General features: G+C 46.6%; 1 protein-coding gene across 2 annotated transcripts in view; it reads right to left on the reverse strand.

Annotated features, from left to right (window-relative positions):
* RRM2B (ribonucleotide reductase regulatory TP53 inducible subunit M2B) overlaps positions 1 to 19,427 on the reverse strand; it is a 251,287-nt gene that overhangs the window by 11,760 nt on the left and 220,100 nt on the right. For both annotated transcript variants that reach the window (XM_069621451.1, XM_069621450.1), the window contains one exon: positions 9,999 to 10,112. In XM_069621451.1, the coding sequence (XP_069477552.1) occupies positions 9,999 to 10,112 (114 nt within the window). The remainder of the gene's footprint in view (positions 1 to 9,998; positions 10,113 to 19,427) is intronic.

A 19,427-nucleotide genomic window follows, 5' to 3' on the forward strand; every position in this document is an offset into this window, starting at 1 on the left:
CTTCAACCATACCTAGAAGGTGAAGACCTAGGACTTTTTTTTCTTGAATTTTAAACATCTAGCTGAACAACTAGGATGGGAAGAGAACCTTAAAACGTGTTATTCAGCTCCTCTGTTGAAATGCAAACCACAAACTGCCTATCAGCTACTTAATCTTGCACAGGGAGCAACCTTTACATCCATCAAGGAAGGGTTGTTAAAAAGAGTGGGGCAAACCTGCAATATTTATCGGTAGATGTTGAGGCCATTAGATTAAACCCGGGAGAAACACGCTAGAAATGGGTGAACGTGTCAAAAACACTGTAGCCATGTGGATGAATAACAAATCCTTAGAAGAACTGACGGAGATGATCACCCTAGAACAATTCACTAATTTCTTTCCCCCTTTTTTGGAGAAGGCCATTTTACAGTTAAGTCGACTTATCCTAGCCATGGCCATTGAAACTGCACAAAACCACTCAGATGCAGCTACACACTTCCAATCGGCACCTGGGGGTTGGGGGGTGGTTGTATAGAATCGAGGAAGGGATACCAAGAAAATGAGTAGAAATCAAAAGATATGATCCTAAAGCCAAAAGATGAAAGCACAAGGGAGGAAATTAAAGGAAGTAGACCACCCCCTCCTGTCTGTTTTTCCTGTAGAGAAACAGGACATTTATCTAGACACTGCACAAAGAATTTAAGGGACCAACCTATGGAAATAGGCTGTTTAAAGGGTGAAGAGTGGGAAGAACCCAAAGAAGAGCTAGAGACCTATAGCATATGTTTATGTCAGTCTTCTGCTGACTTACCATATGAAAAGGCTTGGGTGAATGGGAGGCAAGTAAGGGCCTTAAACGAGTCGGGCAGTAAGCAAACCGCTATACGAGCTGATTTAGTCACCACAAAGGACCTCGGAAACGCTGCACTAGTTAGAGTTACCTGTATATGTGCGGACAATGAAGTGTACCCCAAAATACCCATGCACATTAATATCTGGGGCAAGTCCTGTGTAATATCTTCAGCCATCATTCCTGGACTCCCCGAGGAAGTTATTCTGTGTTGGGATTTCCCTACCTTCTCTACTCTCTTGCAGGAAACCTCACCTCCCTTTCGAGATTTTCTACCCGAGAATTGCTGGCAGTCTAATTACTACTCCCAAAACTCTCAAATATGAGACTGGGAAAAATCTGAACCGATGAAACCCAAGGCAGCCCTTAGAAACCAATGCATAGGTTACTGTAGAGAGACCAATAAAACCACTCCACCTCTACCTACCTGGCCAAAGAAAATCAATGGAATATGCAAGAGTTCTTGGACATCTCTCATCCCTGTACTCTCCCAGGTCTTAACAACGAGGAACCTGGACAAAGAACGGGCATATCCACCTCGCATAGGGGAAGGGTATGTGAGAAGCCTGAATGTGTCTCATTTGCTAGTCCCCGGAGATCTGTCATCCAGGTGGCCAGGACACGGCCATCGCTATTGGATTCAGTTCCTGGGGGTGGACCAGTGCAGGAGGATCTCCTGGATGGGGGGTCTTCAGGGAGTGCAAGTGGGACCTCGAAGGTTGAGCCGCAGTATCCCCTTATAATACCTTTTCCCCATCCTACCAGGTAGGATATCTAGAAACAAATCCCCCCCCTCCACTTTCTCACAGACAATTCATTGTGAGCGACAACGGACTAACATCAGAGCCGTATACCTGACATGTCCCAACACAAGGGTCAGGCAGAGTCAGGCATTTACTGATAACACACACCTGACTCCCCTTACACTTCCTCACACGGATAAAAGGAGGAGCACGAAAGCACACTCTGAGCAAGGCAAAACACAAAAGAAAGCAGCAATTTCGAGATAGCAGTTTAAACTGAGGAGAAAGGCAGCGAGATCAGAGAAGACCATATGGAGGGAATTACCCTTGCCCTTTACAACACAGAACTGTGACTTTCAAGAAGCCTCAAGGAAAAGAAACATAAGACAAGGGATTGCAGCTGACGAATGGTGTAGCCTGTATGAAAGGTACACAGGGACCTCCCGCATTGATAGCGAAGGTGGCGAGAAGCAATTGCCACTGTGGTACTCCGACAGAAAAGTAACATCAATGACTTCAGCACAAGCGATGAGTTGGAGAAACTGATAGCAGACCAGACTGTGTTATGCTCAAGGTTGCAAGCAACAACACTGTATGAAGAAAGAGAATTTGTATACAATTGAACTTGTGAAACCAAGATAGGTACCAGATACAGAGTGGTCCGGCGCCACGTGGGTGCTCACTCGAAAGTCTCTGTTTGGTGACGTACCTGCCCCTTCTGAACAGGGAAGAATTGTTGAACTGTAAAATCGAATGGGTCCTGCAGTGGGCTACACTGAATCCCATCCACATTGGAATGTTTTTTCTTTTAGCATATGCCCTTTTTATTTGACTAGACTACACTTGGACTGTATTATTATTATTTGATTGTTGTAGCTTGCTCCCATCTTAAATTTAGGTTTAGATAGGCATTATTCACACCCCTGATAAAGTTCAATAAACACTATTGAACTGTGATCACTTGTGTCTATCTTACTTTGATACCATCCCTTCCTTACAACACATACACATGTCTCTTAAAGGTAGCACATTTGGTATACAATTACACAGTGGACTGCATCTGTTCTTTACAATTAGTGACCTACTCAAGGACCCTAAAAATTGATGTTATCTCAAGGTTAGTAGTTTCAACACTTCATTACTAGTATATAATCATATTACAAGTTATAATTAGGCAGCAATTGCTCAAATTTCATATTGATAGATTCTATTTCCTGAGGAATATGCAATTTAAAGTACAACTGAGGTTTAATATGGAAATGTTGTAGACTCTGTTGACTTTCGTGTAAATGTAGTTAGGACCACCTTTTTATGAATAACTTTCGCCTGAGATACTAGATATTAAAAGCTGTCCATAAATAACAGATATTGAAGAAAGTATTAACTTTGTTGATGGCCATCTTGATGTCATCAATCCAACGGACCATGCATCGCAGAGTGAGACCATGGGAATGATTCATCTATTGGTACTTTGTGATGATAGAAGAGGTTTACTTCACTAAAACTGCTATATGTTTCTGCTTTCTCCCCTAATAAAGTGATTGGACACCCTTTGAAGAGGGCATGATAATTCAAATAACAGATTCTACCTTCGACCCATTATAGAAGCGGCCAGCATTCAATGCTTTTTCTCGGGGGACACTGCCCTGCCCTACCTGCCTACTACCCCCTTTCACATTTTCTCTGCACTGTTTCAGGGGGAGACCACCAGATCCTCCCTCTCCCTAGCACCTCCAAACTCACCCCGTACGCACCGCGGAAATGTAACTTGACCTCTGCACCACTTTACTTCCTCCCTGACTACCTGTCTTGATACATGTCTATACATGCCTTCTCCCAGACATACAGTCTTGTGCCACATGGCCAGACCCCTGCCCGACCCATCAAGCCACCTGGTTTAGATTTTCTGTATGATTACCGTAATTTCTCAATTGATTTTTTGTGTAATGAGGGTAATCATAGAAGACTCCTAACAAACCTTTAAACTCAGAATCATAATGTTCAGTTTGTAACACCGACATTTACAGATAAATACAAAGTCTAGTTTTGTATCCCCCCTGCCTCTTTGTCTGATCTTTGGTGCATCGACCCTGGTTTCAAGATATTCCCTGAAAGGCCTGAATCTTAAAGGCCTGAAGGGAAGGTCCTTGACTAACAGATATCCATCATTCAGGGGCCATGGGTATCCGTCACAGCCCCTTCTGCACATTAAAGGTCAGATGCTGTTTTTTCAGCTTCCCTGTGCAGAGAGAAGACCGAGACTTACACTACAGCAATTACTGTCTGGAACCCCTTACTTGTTGAACGGGGTCTGCAGACTACAAAAAGTTTCCTGATAGAATGGAGAATATAGAGTTACTGGCAATAGATCCCAAACCAAGGGTTCAGACGTCTTAACTTTAAGTCACTAGGGAAAGCCGATGAATAAGTGAAATGCCACTATGCTTAAGACAGATTCCTTGTCACCCCCGGAACATGGCATGGGAACAGTGATCCAGATAAAATTAGTGCATATAGGTTTGAAACAGTGGGCTATAATCCATGTCCTTAAAGGATCCCCTAAATGGTATTTGACTTCAGTGCTTATCTTGTGCTAAAATTATATCCCAACAGATGGGAATACATTTTCTTGTGGAAAAGGAGTCTGAGATCAGAGGTTCTTAACATTATTTCTATGCATATCTGATTGCGTTCTACATTGCTTGTCTTTCGCTAGTCTGTACGTTTGTCAACTGAATTTGATTTACCTGAATACCACCTTTTCTTTTGTTACGGGGAGGGCCTCGCCGTGCCCGCTTCCTTATCCCATGCCGCCACCGAACCAACCCCCATGGGCTCAGCACCCTAGACCACTAAACCCATATATCCATATCCATATATTTCTATATATGTTTTTAGTCGAATCAATCATATAAAATCGATCAAAATGTAGACTGAAAAAAATGGGCATGTCACCTGATTGTACACAATTATTGTTTAGGAAAAATGTGTATGATACTTGGAAAATGGCCACAACATTATTCAATGCCTATTACTTGGTTGTAAAAATAAACTCCAAATACGAATAGGTTCTGCCGTACCATATTTCCATCAAAGGTTAAGACAAGAAAATGAATAAACCATGTATGCAAACACCCACCAAATTGGGTGTTTTTGTTGTTTTGTGATCAGTTCTTTATTGCGAAGAAGAGTGGTGATCAGTATTGCAAATGACAGGCTGTGACTAATAAATGGCCAGACCGTTTTTCTTATGCCTTCCCAGGAACAATATGGCATAGGTGCAGGTATTCTTGGAACAAATCCAAGAACGCAACTTGTACTCATGTAATAATGAGGCACTGGGGGAGATGGTTAAGGTGGGGATGAGGGGAAAAGACAGGGCCCTCAGCTATGTACACATACACGCCCCTGATCTTTTACCATGATGTAATTGCTATTTTTTTAAACCAGAAAGCCCAATGGAAACAGGGCAGCGACCAGGTCACGGCACTCAGGTATGGCGACAGAGCAGCAACAGCATGGAACAGTCAGTGTCCTGAACATTATAAGCGGTGACCTCCCAGAGCTACCAACCATTTAGAATAGGAAGGCAGGTGCAGGTGCATGGGGCCTGCCTGTGCAGATTCACCTTGTTTCCCCATGCTGCCTCAGAGCGCAGGCCTGCTAAGGGCAGTGGTGATGGGGAAGTGGTGAAGGGGGTGGGGGAGTAGATGTTGGTGGGTGCAACTGACCGAATCTGGGTGTAGGGTGACTATGCTGAGCATGTGAGTGTGCTGCTGCAGGTAGAGCCTTAAATCCAGGAGTGAGCTGCTAGTCTGAGAAGCAAAATGCAAGAGCTGAGCGTGTAGGAGTAATCAGTAGTATCCAACTGCACAGCAGCCTACAGCATCAATGACCTAGCTGCGTGCGCTGTGGGAGGCAGCAGAGAGGCTTATATTTTGACAGCCCCAGTCCCAGCGAGTGAGCGCATATTCAGGGTTTGCAAAATCTAAAAGCCCACTTGCATTGGAGAGGAGATTTTATGAAGGGCGAGTATGGTTTGTATGGTACTCAACCTTGCTGGCGAGTATGGACATATTTGAAACTTTTATGTGGCATTTACTGCAAACAAAGTTTCTATAGGCTCTTCCTTTTGATTTTTGGGACAATGTCAGGCCAAATGACCCGTCTACCTACAAGAAAAGCAGATGGGTGGTGATGGTTTAATCTCTCTGGGTTCTTCTCGCCGTAGTTATTCCTTAGCCTTAATATTATTTTTTTAAATGTCTACCCTCTTTCTGGATCCCGAGGTTTTGTTCTGAAAAGAAAAGGTGATTTTAAGGTGTTACATCTAATGAATATATGGGAGGGTCTTATTTTTAAGACTATTCGGTCCCAATGTTGTATTTGATAATGGGCTATTGGTAGGGTGTCTAATAGCACCTGGGTTTTCAAAAACAAATCCTGTTCGCCAAGTGGGATTTGAAGTTGGGAGTATAAAGTTTCCTTAATGGTGGTTGTTTGATAAGAATCAAGAATTTCAATAATCCTATTCGCCCCTTCCGGCGGAATGACAATTACTGGCATGGTTTCTCAACTTCATTGGGTCAGATCCCTCTCCTGACACCATATGTAGGTGAGGCATGGTATCACAAGTATGATACTGACACAATGGGTACAATTTGTAAAACCTTTATTGAAATGGTTGGGGTTGGAGAACCTCCTATTCTGCCCTATAACTAAGTAGTCTCATCCATTAAATAATAAATAGTACAGTGATAGAGGAGTCTGTCAAATCAAAATGGCCTATGCTAACTGTTAGGAAGATTTCCCATGTATGTGTCATTTTCCCTCCAGTTGTGTACCTCCCAACTTGTTTCTGCTGTCTGATAAACCTAGTCTGACTTTTGCTAGTGAAGCACAGCCTGCAGCTGCACTTCGCTGGTTTTTCACTCACTTTGTTATGAGGAAACTGACAAGACAGTCAGTACTGGGAGACTTTGTTTCCCTTATCCCTTTCCTATATTGCAACTTTAGGAGAAGTTCAGATGCGCCTTGGACAGGGCTGGTGGCAGCTCTTACCTTCGCATAGTTTTAACTCTTTCTTGCCATGACAACCGCATTTACCGCGGTTGGCACATGAAGGTGGCCTGGCTCCAAAATGGCACTGCCACAAGGTTCTTTGTCCTGTCCTTTGGCCATCTTGTCCCTTTACCTTCCCCATGTCGAGAAGGCCCGGGTCAGTCCTTATTTGGTCATGCATTTCCCCGTGAAACGCCAAGTTTTCACAGGCTTCTGCATGCCTTGTGTGTGTGCCTCCAGGATGTGGGCTGGACTGTCTAGCTCCAATACACATCCTGGGTGCCAGAGAGTCTGGTGTGCTGGGAATGACTGGAACCACTGTGGTCCGTGATTGGTCCACGGATTGGTCCACGTCTGGTGTGCCTGTATGTGAGCAGATCTCCCATTGGGTCCTCTTTGTTTTGGCGCGAATGAGATTCTGGATAAGAGAAGGATCCAAACACCCATACCAGGTCGATCTCTTAAGTTCTCACTGAACCTATGATAGGATCCAAGTATCCTGAAACTAAGAAGCTGAGTTGAGGAACCGCTGGTGACCCTCTGTAAGGTTTGGCACCTTGAGCCCACTGTTGTCCCGCTGGACCTCTCTGCATCTGATCGAACCAGATGGTCTGCAAAGGCACTTCGACCCATTTCAATAGTGGCGCCTTCATCTAAACCTGCAAGCGAGCCTCTTCGGAAGTATTCCTGGGCCAACCAGCAAACTGACCAGCTTGCGCAGGACCTTTGCTCTGAAAGCGCTGCCGTTTCAAGTTGACACTTGAAACTTGGTAGATCGTAAACTCTGTGTTCACGGCACTCACACACCAAATTTTGTACACATGGCATTCTCAGGCCTGGAATAAAGAGAGAGTGCCCGAACTCGGATGAACGCGGTCACCGTGTCACCCAGCCGTGGGGACTAACTTCACAGGTGCCTTGCTGCTGTGAACCTCTGTGCCCTGAATCCTGCTTCAGTGAAACTGGCCCTATCCCTTCACCAGGAACGGAGAAATTGCAACTGTCCTGCCACGGAATCATCGCTGTATCTCAGCTGCTGAAAGCTGCAGAGCCGCACAATTGCTGCCTTTTAACCTGCAACCGGAGTGGAATCGACTGCCGAAGTTTGGTCTAGAGTGTGCCGGGGATTGGTGAGTACTTGCAACCCTTACCAGTGGCCCCTAGCACATCCATCCATTTTTACACACAAGTGTCCCATGAGGGCCACTCACCTTTCCACAGGTAGCCTGAGGTACTGCCCTATTCCCAACTCCTGGAACCTGTTCTGCCCTTTTGGGGAGACCCTGCTGGAATAGTGGGAATCTATTCTTCATCGCCTCACCCACCTTCCTGAGCTGCTACAGCCCCTGCAAGAGACCCCGTTTTCGCTCCTCTGCACCATCACCTGCACCAGCACCCGAAAGTACTTTTAAGCGCTGGCTCCACTCTTCGTAGGGACTCGACTGCCTCTTAGTTAGGGATTGATTGATGAAGAACTGCTTAAAGACTATTTGCACTGCTTGCTCCCTTTCCTCCTAGGTTGTGAACCCATTCTGTGCACTCACCCTTTAGGCCACTTGGTACTGTATACATATCTATAGTAGTGTTATATTGGTTTGAAGTATTAGTGTTGATAATTGCTTTGTGTTTGATTTCAAAGGCCTTGAATACATGAAAACATGTATATGTATTTTTAATATATGCACCTGACTGGGAGTGATTTGTAGTGTTCTTTACTGCGTGTGCTCATTGTGGGCTTTAAGTCACCCTCACCCCTCCTGAGACCTAGTCTTGACCGCTGCCAATGCTAACTTGATTGATCTGGCTTGTCCAGAAGGTTACCCTGTTCCAAGAAACTAGGCTGGCCTTTTGAACCTCTGCCCACCAGGTCAAAGTTCAGAAATCCATCTTGACACTAACAAAACCTAATGCCTGCCCTATCTCTTGTAAGAAAAAAGTGTAAAAAGGAGAAATGTATGCAAAAGGAAATAATCAGTGTTCAAATTAATAAATGTGGTTGGACCAGCGTTAGACCTCACGGGGTAAGACTGTCACTGTAGGCATGATGACACACTCTGGCTCGGGTTCCAATCCAATAAACAGTTCCAGAACGTGGATCGAGGCCCTTCTGGCCTTCCACGTTTAAGTCTCTTTTCTCGACTTCCAAAATTAATGTTTCAACCAAAAAGTTCACAAAGTCCCCCTCTGCCGGGCTCACACCTCTCACGATAAAGTTCAACACATACTTGGAAGCGAGGCTCCCTTCCCCAAGCTTACTTGACTTCGGGTCTCCCTCTGTCAGGCTGAGACCACTTTCAGATAAAGTTCCACATAAACTCGCAAGGGAGCTCCCTTCCCCAAACTTACTTCACTTTGGGTCTCCCTCTGTCAGGCTCCGACCACTTTCGGATGTTAAAGGCTTTCGAATGTGCGTGGCTTATTTTTCAGATCATTGCAGGACCACTTCGACTCAAAATTGTACAGTTCAACTTTTACTTCTTTATATCACTTTTGCTGTGTAGTTTTCACTTGCAGGATCTGGCTTTCTCCACGTGTCTCTCGCTGCCTGTCGGAGACAACAACCTCCAGTAGGGAACTCTGGGGGTTTCCGACATGCTGCTCTCGTCCCTTGGTCCGTCGCTCTGCTCCAATAGTTTTGCATTCGTCCCAGAAGCCGTGCTCGTTCTCGTGTTCCGCATTGACCAGAGTGTGTCTTTGGGTTCTGCCTTTTGTTCATGTGAGGAGACCTAATTGGTATCAGGTGTATGTAGTTAGAATTAAGTGCCTGACTTTAAATGACCTGATTAGCGGGACATGGCCAGTATGCTGTGTGAAAGATAATGTTATTCTAAGTCACCCTATTCCTCAGCCCAGTGTAAAAGGGGGTTGGGGAGTTGGGATTTCAGAGAATCCTAAAACATAGGATGGGTTGGATAAACAAACCGGGGAATACCGCGTGTCACAAGTGGCCATCGTGTCACCAGTGGCCATATCACCCCCACTCCCCGAAGACCCCTCACCCAGGTTTCTCACACCACCATCTGATGGATAGATCTATGGGACTTAGAATCCCAATGTATTCCTCCAGCACTGCACACTATTTTCAGTTAGTCCAATAATAAAAATAAAACTGCACTAACGCAGCGTCGAACATTTTTTTCCACCATCATCTGAACTATTCCTGTGTGCAATTTAGCATCACTGATGCCAAATTGAACACAGCCATTTTAAAGTGCACCCACCGGCCTGCACAGTTTATGTCATCCAGTACCTTGGCGGTTATGAATTTAAAAAGTGTAAAAGCAAAAGGCAAGATGACTTGTTTGCTACACTTGTTTTACGAAGACCTACTTCAATAAAAGGTTTATTCTTTTATGCTGCTTACCTTGGGGCACCCAAGTTCTACTAGCAATCTGTCAGCAACAAACTCAATGTACTGTTTCATCAGCTCACAGTTCATGCCGATCAAGTTAACAGGCAGAGCTTCCGTGAGAAATTCCTGGAAAATACAGAGTCATATCAGCACAGAGAACTAAACATAATAGCGGTGTTGCAGCATGCAACAACACAGCAATCAAAAAGACACATGGTACCTCATGTTTAACATTCTGGCAGCAAAAAGAGATAGAATTTATCAAGCTTCAAAAGTAGTGATTAGAATAAGGATCACAACATAGTACCTTTGACTCACTGACAACATCACAGTGGTGGAACCAGCCCAAGCCTGATTTGCATATATGGCGTTTCCCCTTTTGTAATGGCTTGGCAGCAGGGACATCATTTGGGGGTCATGAGGGGTCACGAGGGGTCACACCTGCGACCCCTCAGATCTCCCTTGTTACCCTTGCTACCCCTGTGGCCTCACTTGCTACCCCTACAAAAAAAGTTACAAATGTTTTTTTTCTTCCGTTTTTTTATTAAATGGAAGCTCCTGGGATGTGTCCAATGCCACGTGGCTCTTAGTTTCTGGAGGGGCTGGCTTTCTTATTCAGGCTTCTTAAAAAAGGTGATGGGGGGTTCAATAAGTGTAACACTTCGGGCACTGACCCTAAATAAGAAAGAATACGAATAACAAATCATTTGTCTTTCTGGAATTCTATACAATAATTGCTAGACTCATTAAAGGTTTATTTCAGGCACACTTCAGTGGGTGAGTCACTGATTTAGTCTGTTCTTAAACACTTCAAACTCGCAATGCAGACAAAAACGTCCAAAAAGCATTTAGAGTAGAATAAGCATCCATTTTGGACTATGTATTTTGCTTTTCGCAAGTTGCAGTTATAGCATGTTTTTTGCTGCTGTTGTCTCTGTAACGATAATCACAAGAAATTCCATCTCAGTGTCCTGGGAACTTGACAAAATCCATGTGCCTAAAAGCTTGTGTAGAGTGTAGAAATGTTTAACCATAGCTCATAAAGTGGCCCATGAATTCGTTGTGCCACATTTAGTGCTTTGTTGTAATGTGTCTATCTTTCCTATCTCCCTGGCATGCTGTTCAGGATGTTTGTTTGCATGTATCTGGTAAAGAGTGCCCAGAGTACGGGATGCTGTGTGAGTGAGATGCCTTCCCTGCGCTACTCTAAATTCTTTAATACATAGTTATGACCCTTCCCAATGATATGTATTTTGCCAACCACTGAAGCCTGAAAAGTAGATCTATGCAGGCTTGACATGTGGCCAACTCTGCACCAGACCTGCAGATGAACATACCTGCTGTTAAATCTAAGTTACCAGTTTAATGGTATCCACTACAGAGTGCAATTTGCTTTCTGACTTTGAGAACATTCAGACATGTAATGGCTCATTTTACTATAGCTGGTAAGATAGCTAGAGCCGGTAAAATATCTCAGTGGGTTGAGCACTCGTTTCTACTATGTGTTTGGGATCTGCAGGTTTCAGGTCCAAATCCCGGCAGGGTCAACTCAGCCTTTCATCCTTCTGAGGTTGCTAAATGAGTACCAACACAGGTTAGGGACTATCGTATGTATATTTGTTCTATATAAAGCGCTTAAGCATAAGTGCTATACAAAACACATCATTATCATATGTCCTTGGACGTCTGCTGGCATTCACAGTAATTTGATAATATGGGCCTATACACACTGATATTAATAATACGTATGGTGATCCAGTCTTGTATGAAATGTATATCACATTACAGTGATATCGTAACCATATGTTGTGTAGTGTACTTAGGCACAATGCTGCGTGATGCCACTTCCTATTTTGTCAAAGGGTGAAAGGTCATGTTTCATCGCTCCCCATGATGTCACTTCGGGGTTGGGTCGAATGACATCACGTCCTGTGATGTCATCAGAGGTCATGGGTTATGTAATGTGGCTTCCTCTAGCACTGGCATGTCCCTGCTTGCCAGGCAAAAAACGATGGTCTAGAGGGTTGCCCAGAGCAATGCCAGAGGTTATGACTAATTCTAAACCTTCCAGCCATCACCTCTTTTGTTTTGCTGTAGTCATCCTGAGTAGGACGGGTATGCCCAGACATGGGTCCAGTGTCTGCTGGACCCAGAGACCCAAGTTACTCCTCCCTGATGAGGCCCAATGAGGCTGAAACATGTCTGGGGATGTGTGTGGTCTCCTGCAGAACCAATGCGACCAAGCAGTTCGGGCTGGACTGCCCCTTTTGGTGTAGGACCAAGCCTGATTTGCATATGGTCTTTCCCCTTTTGTGATGACTTAGCAGGGTGCCCAGAGTTTTGCCAGAGGTTAAGCTAATTTCTAAACCTTCCAGCCATACCCTCTTTCGTTTTGGCAACATCACAGGGAACTGCAGGACTTGACATTTGACACAGGTCAGGGATGTTATCGTCTGGGCCGCTTTCCGAGATGATATCGTGAGGAACGACAATAAAATGGGCGTGGCCTGCGTAATTGAGGTGAAAGCATAGAATCACCCTAGATTATATAGTACTAAAACCTTCAGAGGTCAGTAAAAATAAAACGGTCCATTTTCAGTTTCAAACCTATTTATGTTTGTACCGTTGAACAATAAAGCAGCTGCATGACAATCATACGTCAAATGTTTCCAGTAGTAGCTGTGTGCTTTGGGTAGTAAGAGGGAAAGGCCGTGATAACATTGCATGCCCCCCTTTCAAACTGTACCCCAGCTTTCAGTGTATGTGTTACCCATTCCAGACATATACAATCCTGGGATTACCTGAGTGTCACTTAAACATTAAAGATAGAGCAAAACGTTCTTCAATTCAATAACCAGTGCATGATTCTTTCCTCTAAACGTATCTGGGAACCATGAAGGCAGATACCTTTAAATGCAGTAGGAACTACGAGAAGGTTTCGGAATGAATTGCCCTGTGCAAAGTTCTGAGGTTGGTGTAGTTTTTATTTTGCTACTAAACATGCTGGACTACAAGTTCCAGACGGCAGAGAAAAAAAAAGTCTTGCAGGGCTACACTCGCCGGACATGGCTCTAGTTGAGAGCTATGCCTGTGTACCTGCAGAATGCACAGAGCCAGGGCGGTAAAGCAATTAACCTCAGGATGCAAGCCATAACAACTTTCTGTCTGCTAGTACAGTACACAGGAGACCGGATACTCACGTGCATAGGTGTTGAACCGAAGGGGGCCCGAGGTCTTGCCCTTCCCCTGAAAAAGTCCAATGAGGGGGGGCCCCTGCTGATCACAGAACCGAGATGTCAGAACAGGTGCGCTCTGAGTAAAGGAAATTAATGTTTTCTCATTTGTTTCGCTGACTCTGCTTTTTTAAGCTACAAATGAAGGCCTGCAGCGGGCACAGCGTGGAAGGTTTGGGCCTTACTCAGTGGGATAGTAGCAGTGTAGCATGCCACGAAACCGAGTGGAAACAATCTGTATAGGCGTTTTAATCAGGATGGCAAATAGAAAGACTGCAATAGATTTTTAATCCACTCGCTGCCCCTTCACACTCTTCCAGAGGTGGTGTAGTAGTTGGGCCACTAGTGACAGTTCGATAGCCCTGGGGAACAAAAAGTGTCTACATGCAACACAAAGGTCTCTAAAGGAGTCCATTGGGCTTGGCTGGGATTCCTTCCAGATGCAGGGGTATCAGGAAAAGGTTGTTAGGTTTCAGCTTTCCTCGATTCTCGTTCTAGCAACCAAAGGTCACAAGAATCTGAGGTGCCAAAAAAACAATGGGCCTCATCACAAGTTTGGCAGTATTTGGGTGGTAAATCTGCCAAAATACTGCCACATGGTGTTACTGTTACCACCACTTGGTCGCGCTGATTTACCAAGGGATTACAAGGGGTGGTAGGCGGTGTAAATCCCAATTTCTGGGAGTCCATAGGACTCAATGGGGATTTTGTTGCAATTACCGCCAGCTGTAATTCCACGCTGGTGGTAATTGAACCAGTTTTGCAATTTCTTGGCAGTAAGGTGGAGGATTTATCTCCAGCATTTTGCTAGAGGACAAACCTCCACCTTACCACCAAATTTGCAGTACGGCCATGCGGTAATGAAGCGGCAATGCAGCGGTAGCAGAGTTTGTTCCCGCATTGCCCTTCTCGTAATGAGGCCAATGTCTCTACCATTAAATCATTGGGAATTTTCAATCACTCGCACTCTGGTGTTGACATGTCCCCTGCATTTCCTTCTTTGATTAGCTGCAGAAATTCCCTCTATAGTCCTTCCATTTCTCTTGCTGTCTTCTTAGGTAGATGTGTTGTTCTGGCTCTTTGTGCCTAGGTGCAGCCAACCCAAGTGACAAGAGGCTGGGATGTTTGCTGTCAGGCCCAGCCCCAGAGCTGTGACCAGGGGTTAAGCAAATGGATCTGGTTAACAGGCAGGGTGTGGTATTGGTTTCTCTCTCCCTGAGCAGGGATTTGTTGCTACTCCCTAATGCCCAACATTTCTCTGCCTTCTTGTCACACCGCACATCCTTGTTCCCAACAGACTCCTATTTACCCCTTCACGCCCCCTCCTGCTCCTCACTCCGTCGACTGGCTGCCTTGCCCCCTAATTCACGCAGTGGCACATGCCTGTTCCGAGTCCCCTGCCTTCTTATCTCTGGTCCACCAGGAGTGCCTCATACCTGGGGCTCCTTCTTTCTGTCTAAGCATTGCCATGTGGTTCATACTCTACACCTGTCCTCCTCTGCTCCTCCTTTGTGTCCTCACCTTTTCCTGGTTTAAGACCACATCTTCCTCTTGACATGCCACCTGATGTTGCACCTCTCCCTCCTGGATGTCTCTCTCACTTCCCTCTTGTCTTCTCCCCTTCCTGCTGCTATTTCACCACCCTTCTCCTCTAATGTTACCCCACAGCTTTGTCCCGATGTCTCACCACCCCACCCCTCTATCTCCCCCCTCCTTTTCCTGATGTCTCCAGCCTCCTTTTCCCCCACTCCCAATTCACCTTCTCTCTAAACTCCACTCGTCTCCAAATCAGCCTCCTCTTCTCAGCTTCTTTGGCCTCTGTAGTGCTTTTACTCCCTGACTATGCACCATTTGGGCTCCCACAGGCTTCTGCTAAATCCCCTCCCATTCTTATAGATGCTGCTTCCCATCTTCCAGGACCTATACTCTGTAAGGTGTGATGGTTTTGCATTTAGATATAATGGGTACATGTTAATAATTGGGTGGTTCTCGAACCGCATTACTTTCTCAGTCATTTCCCCTTGCATGTCCGCTGGCCAGGTCAATATCTGGGGCCAGCATTAAGTGGAACTGCTATCTGCGCATGTGCGATAGGGGATCACGTGAGGAGGAGCTACGTATCCTGCAAAGGTTCCTTGCCCACAAGCCCTCACCGTGACTGGCAGGTTCTCACAGAAGCGGGTGTCACATTGACGTCTCCGTGACAATGGGGGGCGGGAGGAACCGAAGGGGAAAGGGAAGTGACGCCAGGGGGTGGGGTCGGGGAGTTGAATGTTGGAGATTAATAAAGTAAGACATGTGTTCGAAGAGCTCCGCATCCGGCTCCTTTCTTGCTGCGCCACAGCTCGCGATGCCGCGCGCCCCCAGCACAATGGCGATGAGGATGGGATGGCAGGCAGGGCAACACTCCTAGGAGCCCAGCAGCCCGGCCACGGCAACCGCAACCAGAGCGCTCACGAGCGTGGGCCCGCCCAGCTGGCGCACAGTAACACGCGACCCGGGCCGCGGTGGTGATTGCACACTGAAGAGTGCATCGGTGCTCGAAAAGAGGCGCCGCCACGTGGGACAGAGCGGGGAAAGTAAACCTTGCGCAGCGGTTGGCTGTAAACAGGGGCCCACGTATTCTCCTGTGCGAAGGAAGCATCGGGCCAGTAGGTCTAAAGAAGGAAGAGGCACACAGCACACACGTGAGGCCAGGCAAAAGAAGCCCTGCAAGCAGCAGCAGACGTCCCAGGCACACATGGGCCACAGGGCACGGTGCACAGTACCTCGGAAGCCCCAGTAGGAGTCAGTGTGTCCTTGTCTCTTCGATGGTGCTCGTGCCACGTGTGGCGGCCATCCAACACTAGCAGGAGGCAGGACCCTCCGAAGGGAGGCGAGAGGACAACCAGAGAAGTTTCCTCACAGACATCCAGCACATCCACGGAGCAGGGCTCATGGCAACATAAGAAGTAAGCACCACCCCCTTCACCATGTCAGTTCAAGATGACGGCCAAGGATGGCAAGCGCAACGTAATGCGCCCCCAGCCCCAGGGGCATCCACAGCAGACCATATACCATACCAAATGCCGGACACCCTGGCAGCCCAAATGCATTTGACGTGACAGACACGAGCAACATGGGCCCCCGGTGGACCAAGTGGATCAGGGATTTTGACCTGTACATAGGAGCCACAGGGCCAGTCGCTGTCGCAAGACAGGTATGTCACCTAAAATTAGCTGTAGGATCAGCGACCCGAGACATAATCTATGAGATGCCCCAAGATTCCATAGACTCAATCCAAGACCTCAAGGACGCGCTTGCTGCATACTTTGCACCCCATACTAATGTAGACTATGAAAGACACCCGTTTCATAGCGCCAAGCAGGCCAAAGGGGAAACCATGGATGCATATGTGATGCGACTACGCACCAAACTAAAGCCCTGGGACTTCGCAAACTACTCGAACACCGAAGCCTTAAGATCACAAATCATCTCCGGATGCGAGTCCCAAGCTTTCCGCAGGAAGCTACTTCAGAAGTCCCGCACGCTAGAAGAAATCTTAGCGCTAGCGAGAGTTGAGAGAGCCATTGACTCCCAAGTTGAGAGCTTTGGCAACACCAATACAGGAGAAAACATCAAAAGGTTACAACTTTAGAGAAAATCTGAAGAACTCTCTGTTACAAATGTGAGTTTTAATACCAGCATGAAGGAACATGCCCAGCCGTAGGTCAAAGGTGCACCTCGTGTGGCGAAGAAGGACACTTCATAGCAGTGTGTAGACTATTCCGTGATCAAGGCAGATGCAGACCCAAAGAAAATACATCTCGCCCGAGAAGTAAATACGGAGGGTTGTCAAACAGTAACCCAGCCCCCAGTACCCCGAACACTCAAAATCAACCCACAGGCGATCAGCGAGACAGAGAATCGGGAGAATTCCGACAGAGGAGAAGAGAAAGAAGAAGGTTCGTAATGCACACAAGACCTGAATGCAGATCCCGACGCCACGTACGATACCTGGTGAAACAATCCCCCACAGACTCTGAACCCAGCTCATCAGGGAGTGACCAAAAGAAAAAGGCCTATGTATACGCGCTGGGCAACCCCACAGCAACGGCACACAGCCCAACGCTCATCATTAAACTGCAAGAGAGACCGACGGAATTTCTCATAGACACAGGAGCCACCGGCAATGTGGTGAGTGAAAAGATATACAATGATCTTCCGCAAAAACCCAAGCTACACCCGGCAACCGTGGACATATATGCATATGGAGCCAAGACACCCTTAAAATGCATGGGACAATTCAGCAGACTTTGCCGTTACAAAGGCCACGAAATGAGGTACCAATACATGTCTTAGCCACCGAGACAGACAGCAGCTGCGTCCTCAGTTTCAAGGCAGCCGCTGACATGGGCCTAATACATATCCTCTACAACATAATGGTCCACAAATACATAGACCCGGTTGAAATGATAAACAACCTGTACCCCAAAATCTTCAAAGGAATAGGAAAACTCTGAAACAGGCAAATAAAGCTCCATGTAGATGATTCAATCCGCCCAGTAGCCCAGCCATACTGCGGGATTCCAGTCAACATTCAGAAGAAAGTTGAAGATGAACTACTGGAACAAGATATCATCGAAAAGGGCCTCCTGACCCACTACGTGGGTGTCACCAATTGTCCCCGTTCCAAAGAAAGGCTCTGAGACCATAAGACTGTGCGTGGACATGCAACGCCCGAATCAGGCCATCAAAAGGAGAGGCACCCTGCGCCACGCATCACGGACATGATACACCTGCTGAACGGGGCAAAGGTCTTTTCCAAACTGGACCTGCAAAAGGGGTATCATCAGCTAGTCCTACACGCCGAGAGTAGAAACATCACAACGTTCATCACGCACGTCGGCCTCTTCAGATACAAAAGACTAAGCTTCGGGGTGTCCTCGGCAGCTGAAACATTCCAGGCTGAAGTCCATAACATTATAAAACACATCCCAAACTGCCTCAACTAGTCGGACGATATATTGGTTTTCGGAACTGGCATGAACAAGCATGATGAGACCATGATGTTGGTATGCAAGGCCCTGCACGATGCAAATCTCACGTTAAATAGAGACAAGTGCGAATTTCGAAAAAGCACCTTAAAATTCTTTAGACATGTCTTCTCCGAATCAGGAATGACGCCTGACCCAGACAAAGTGGCAGCACTGAACGACACGGCCGCCCCATCCAACATGTCAGAGCTTCGGTCATTCCTAGGCCTAGCCAGTTATTGTAACCGGTACATCCGGGACTTTGCGTCAGTCAGTGAACCACTCAGACTGTTGACACACCAGGACGTGAAATTCGAGTGGATACAGGAGTGCCAAAAGGCATTCGAACTGATAAGGGAAAGGGTCGCGAAAGCGGAGAATATGTCATACAATGACCCTAACCGGAAGACTGAGCTCACGGTCAACGCCAGCCCCGTTGGCCTAGGCACCATACTGGCACAACTGGACCCAAAAGATCCTTCACGAAAACACATAGTGGCTTATGCCAGTCGCAGCCTATCCACCACGGAAACTGCCTACTCCCAGGCAGAGAAGGAAGGGCTTTCCGTTGTAGGGGCATGCAAGCATTTCCACCTGTTTCTGTATGGGAAACCATTTCAAGTTGTCACGTACCATCAGGCCCTGTTGTTCCTGTATGGCAACTCTCAGGCCAAAATGCCCCCACGAATCGCCCAATGGGGTCTGAGACTTCAGGACTATGCGTTTGAGATCATCCACAGACCAGGGAAAGGCGAAAACCCGGCCGACTTTCTATCCAGGAGACCACGGGAGGAGAGCATACCAGAACCGTCAGTGGCCGACAGGTACCTACAGTACCTCATTCACCAGTCTGTACCAGAAGGCATCAACATGGAAGCACTCACCAGAGAAACGGAAAGTGACCTAGCCTGTCGCATCATCTGCAAAGGATTGGAGTCGGGACTGTGGCGGATGGCAAAGGAAAAGGGGAGAGCTGCAGGTGGCAAGGTGCAGGAGGATGTAGAACAGTTATTACAAGTAAAGGGCGAGCTCGCAGTGTCAGAAGATCACCTGCTCCTAAAAGACTGTAAACTAGTCATTCCCGAAGCAATGAGGACCAAAGTCATAGAGCTCGCACACGAAATGCACAGGGGCCTGGTATCCACCAAACGCATGCTCTGCCAAAAGTTATGGTTTCCTCACATGGACATGCT

Source organism: Ambystoma mexicanum, chromosome 5q, assembly GCF_040938575.1.
Source record: "Ambystoma mexicanum isolate Mex_15411 chromosome 5q, UKY_AmexF1_1, whole genome shotgun sequence".
NCBI classification, from domain to species: domain Eukaryota; kingdom Metazoa; phylum Chordata; class Amphibia; order Caudata; family Ambystomatidae; genus Ambystoma; species Ambystoma mexicanum.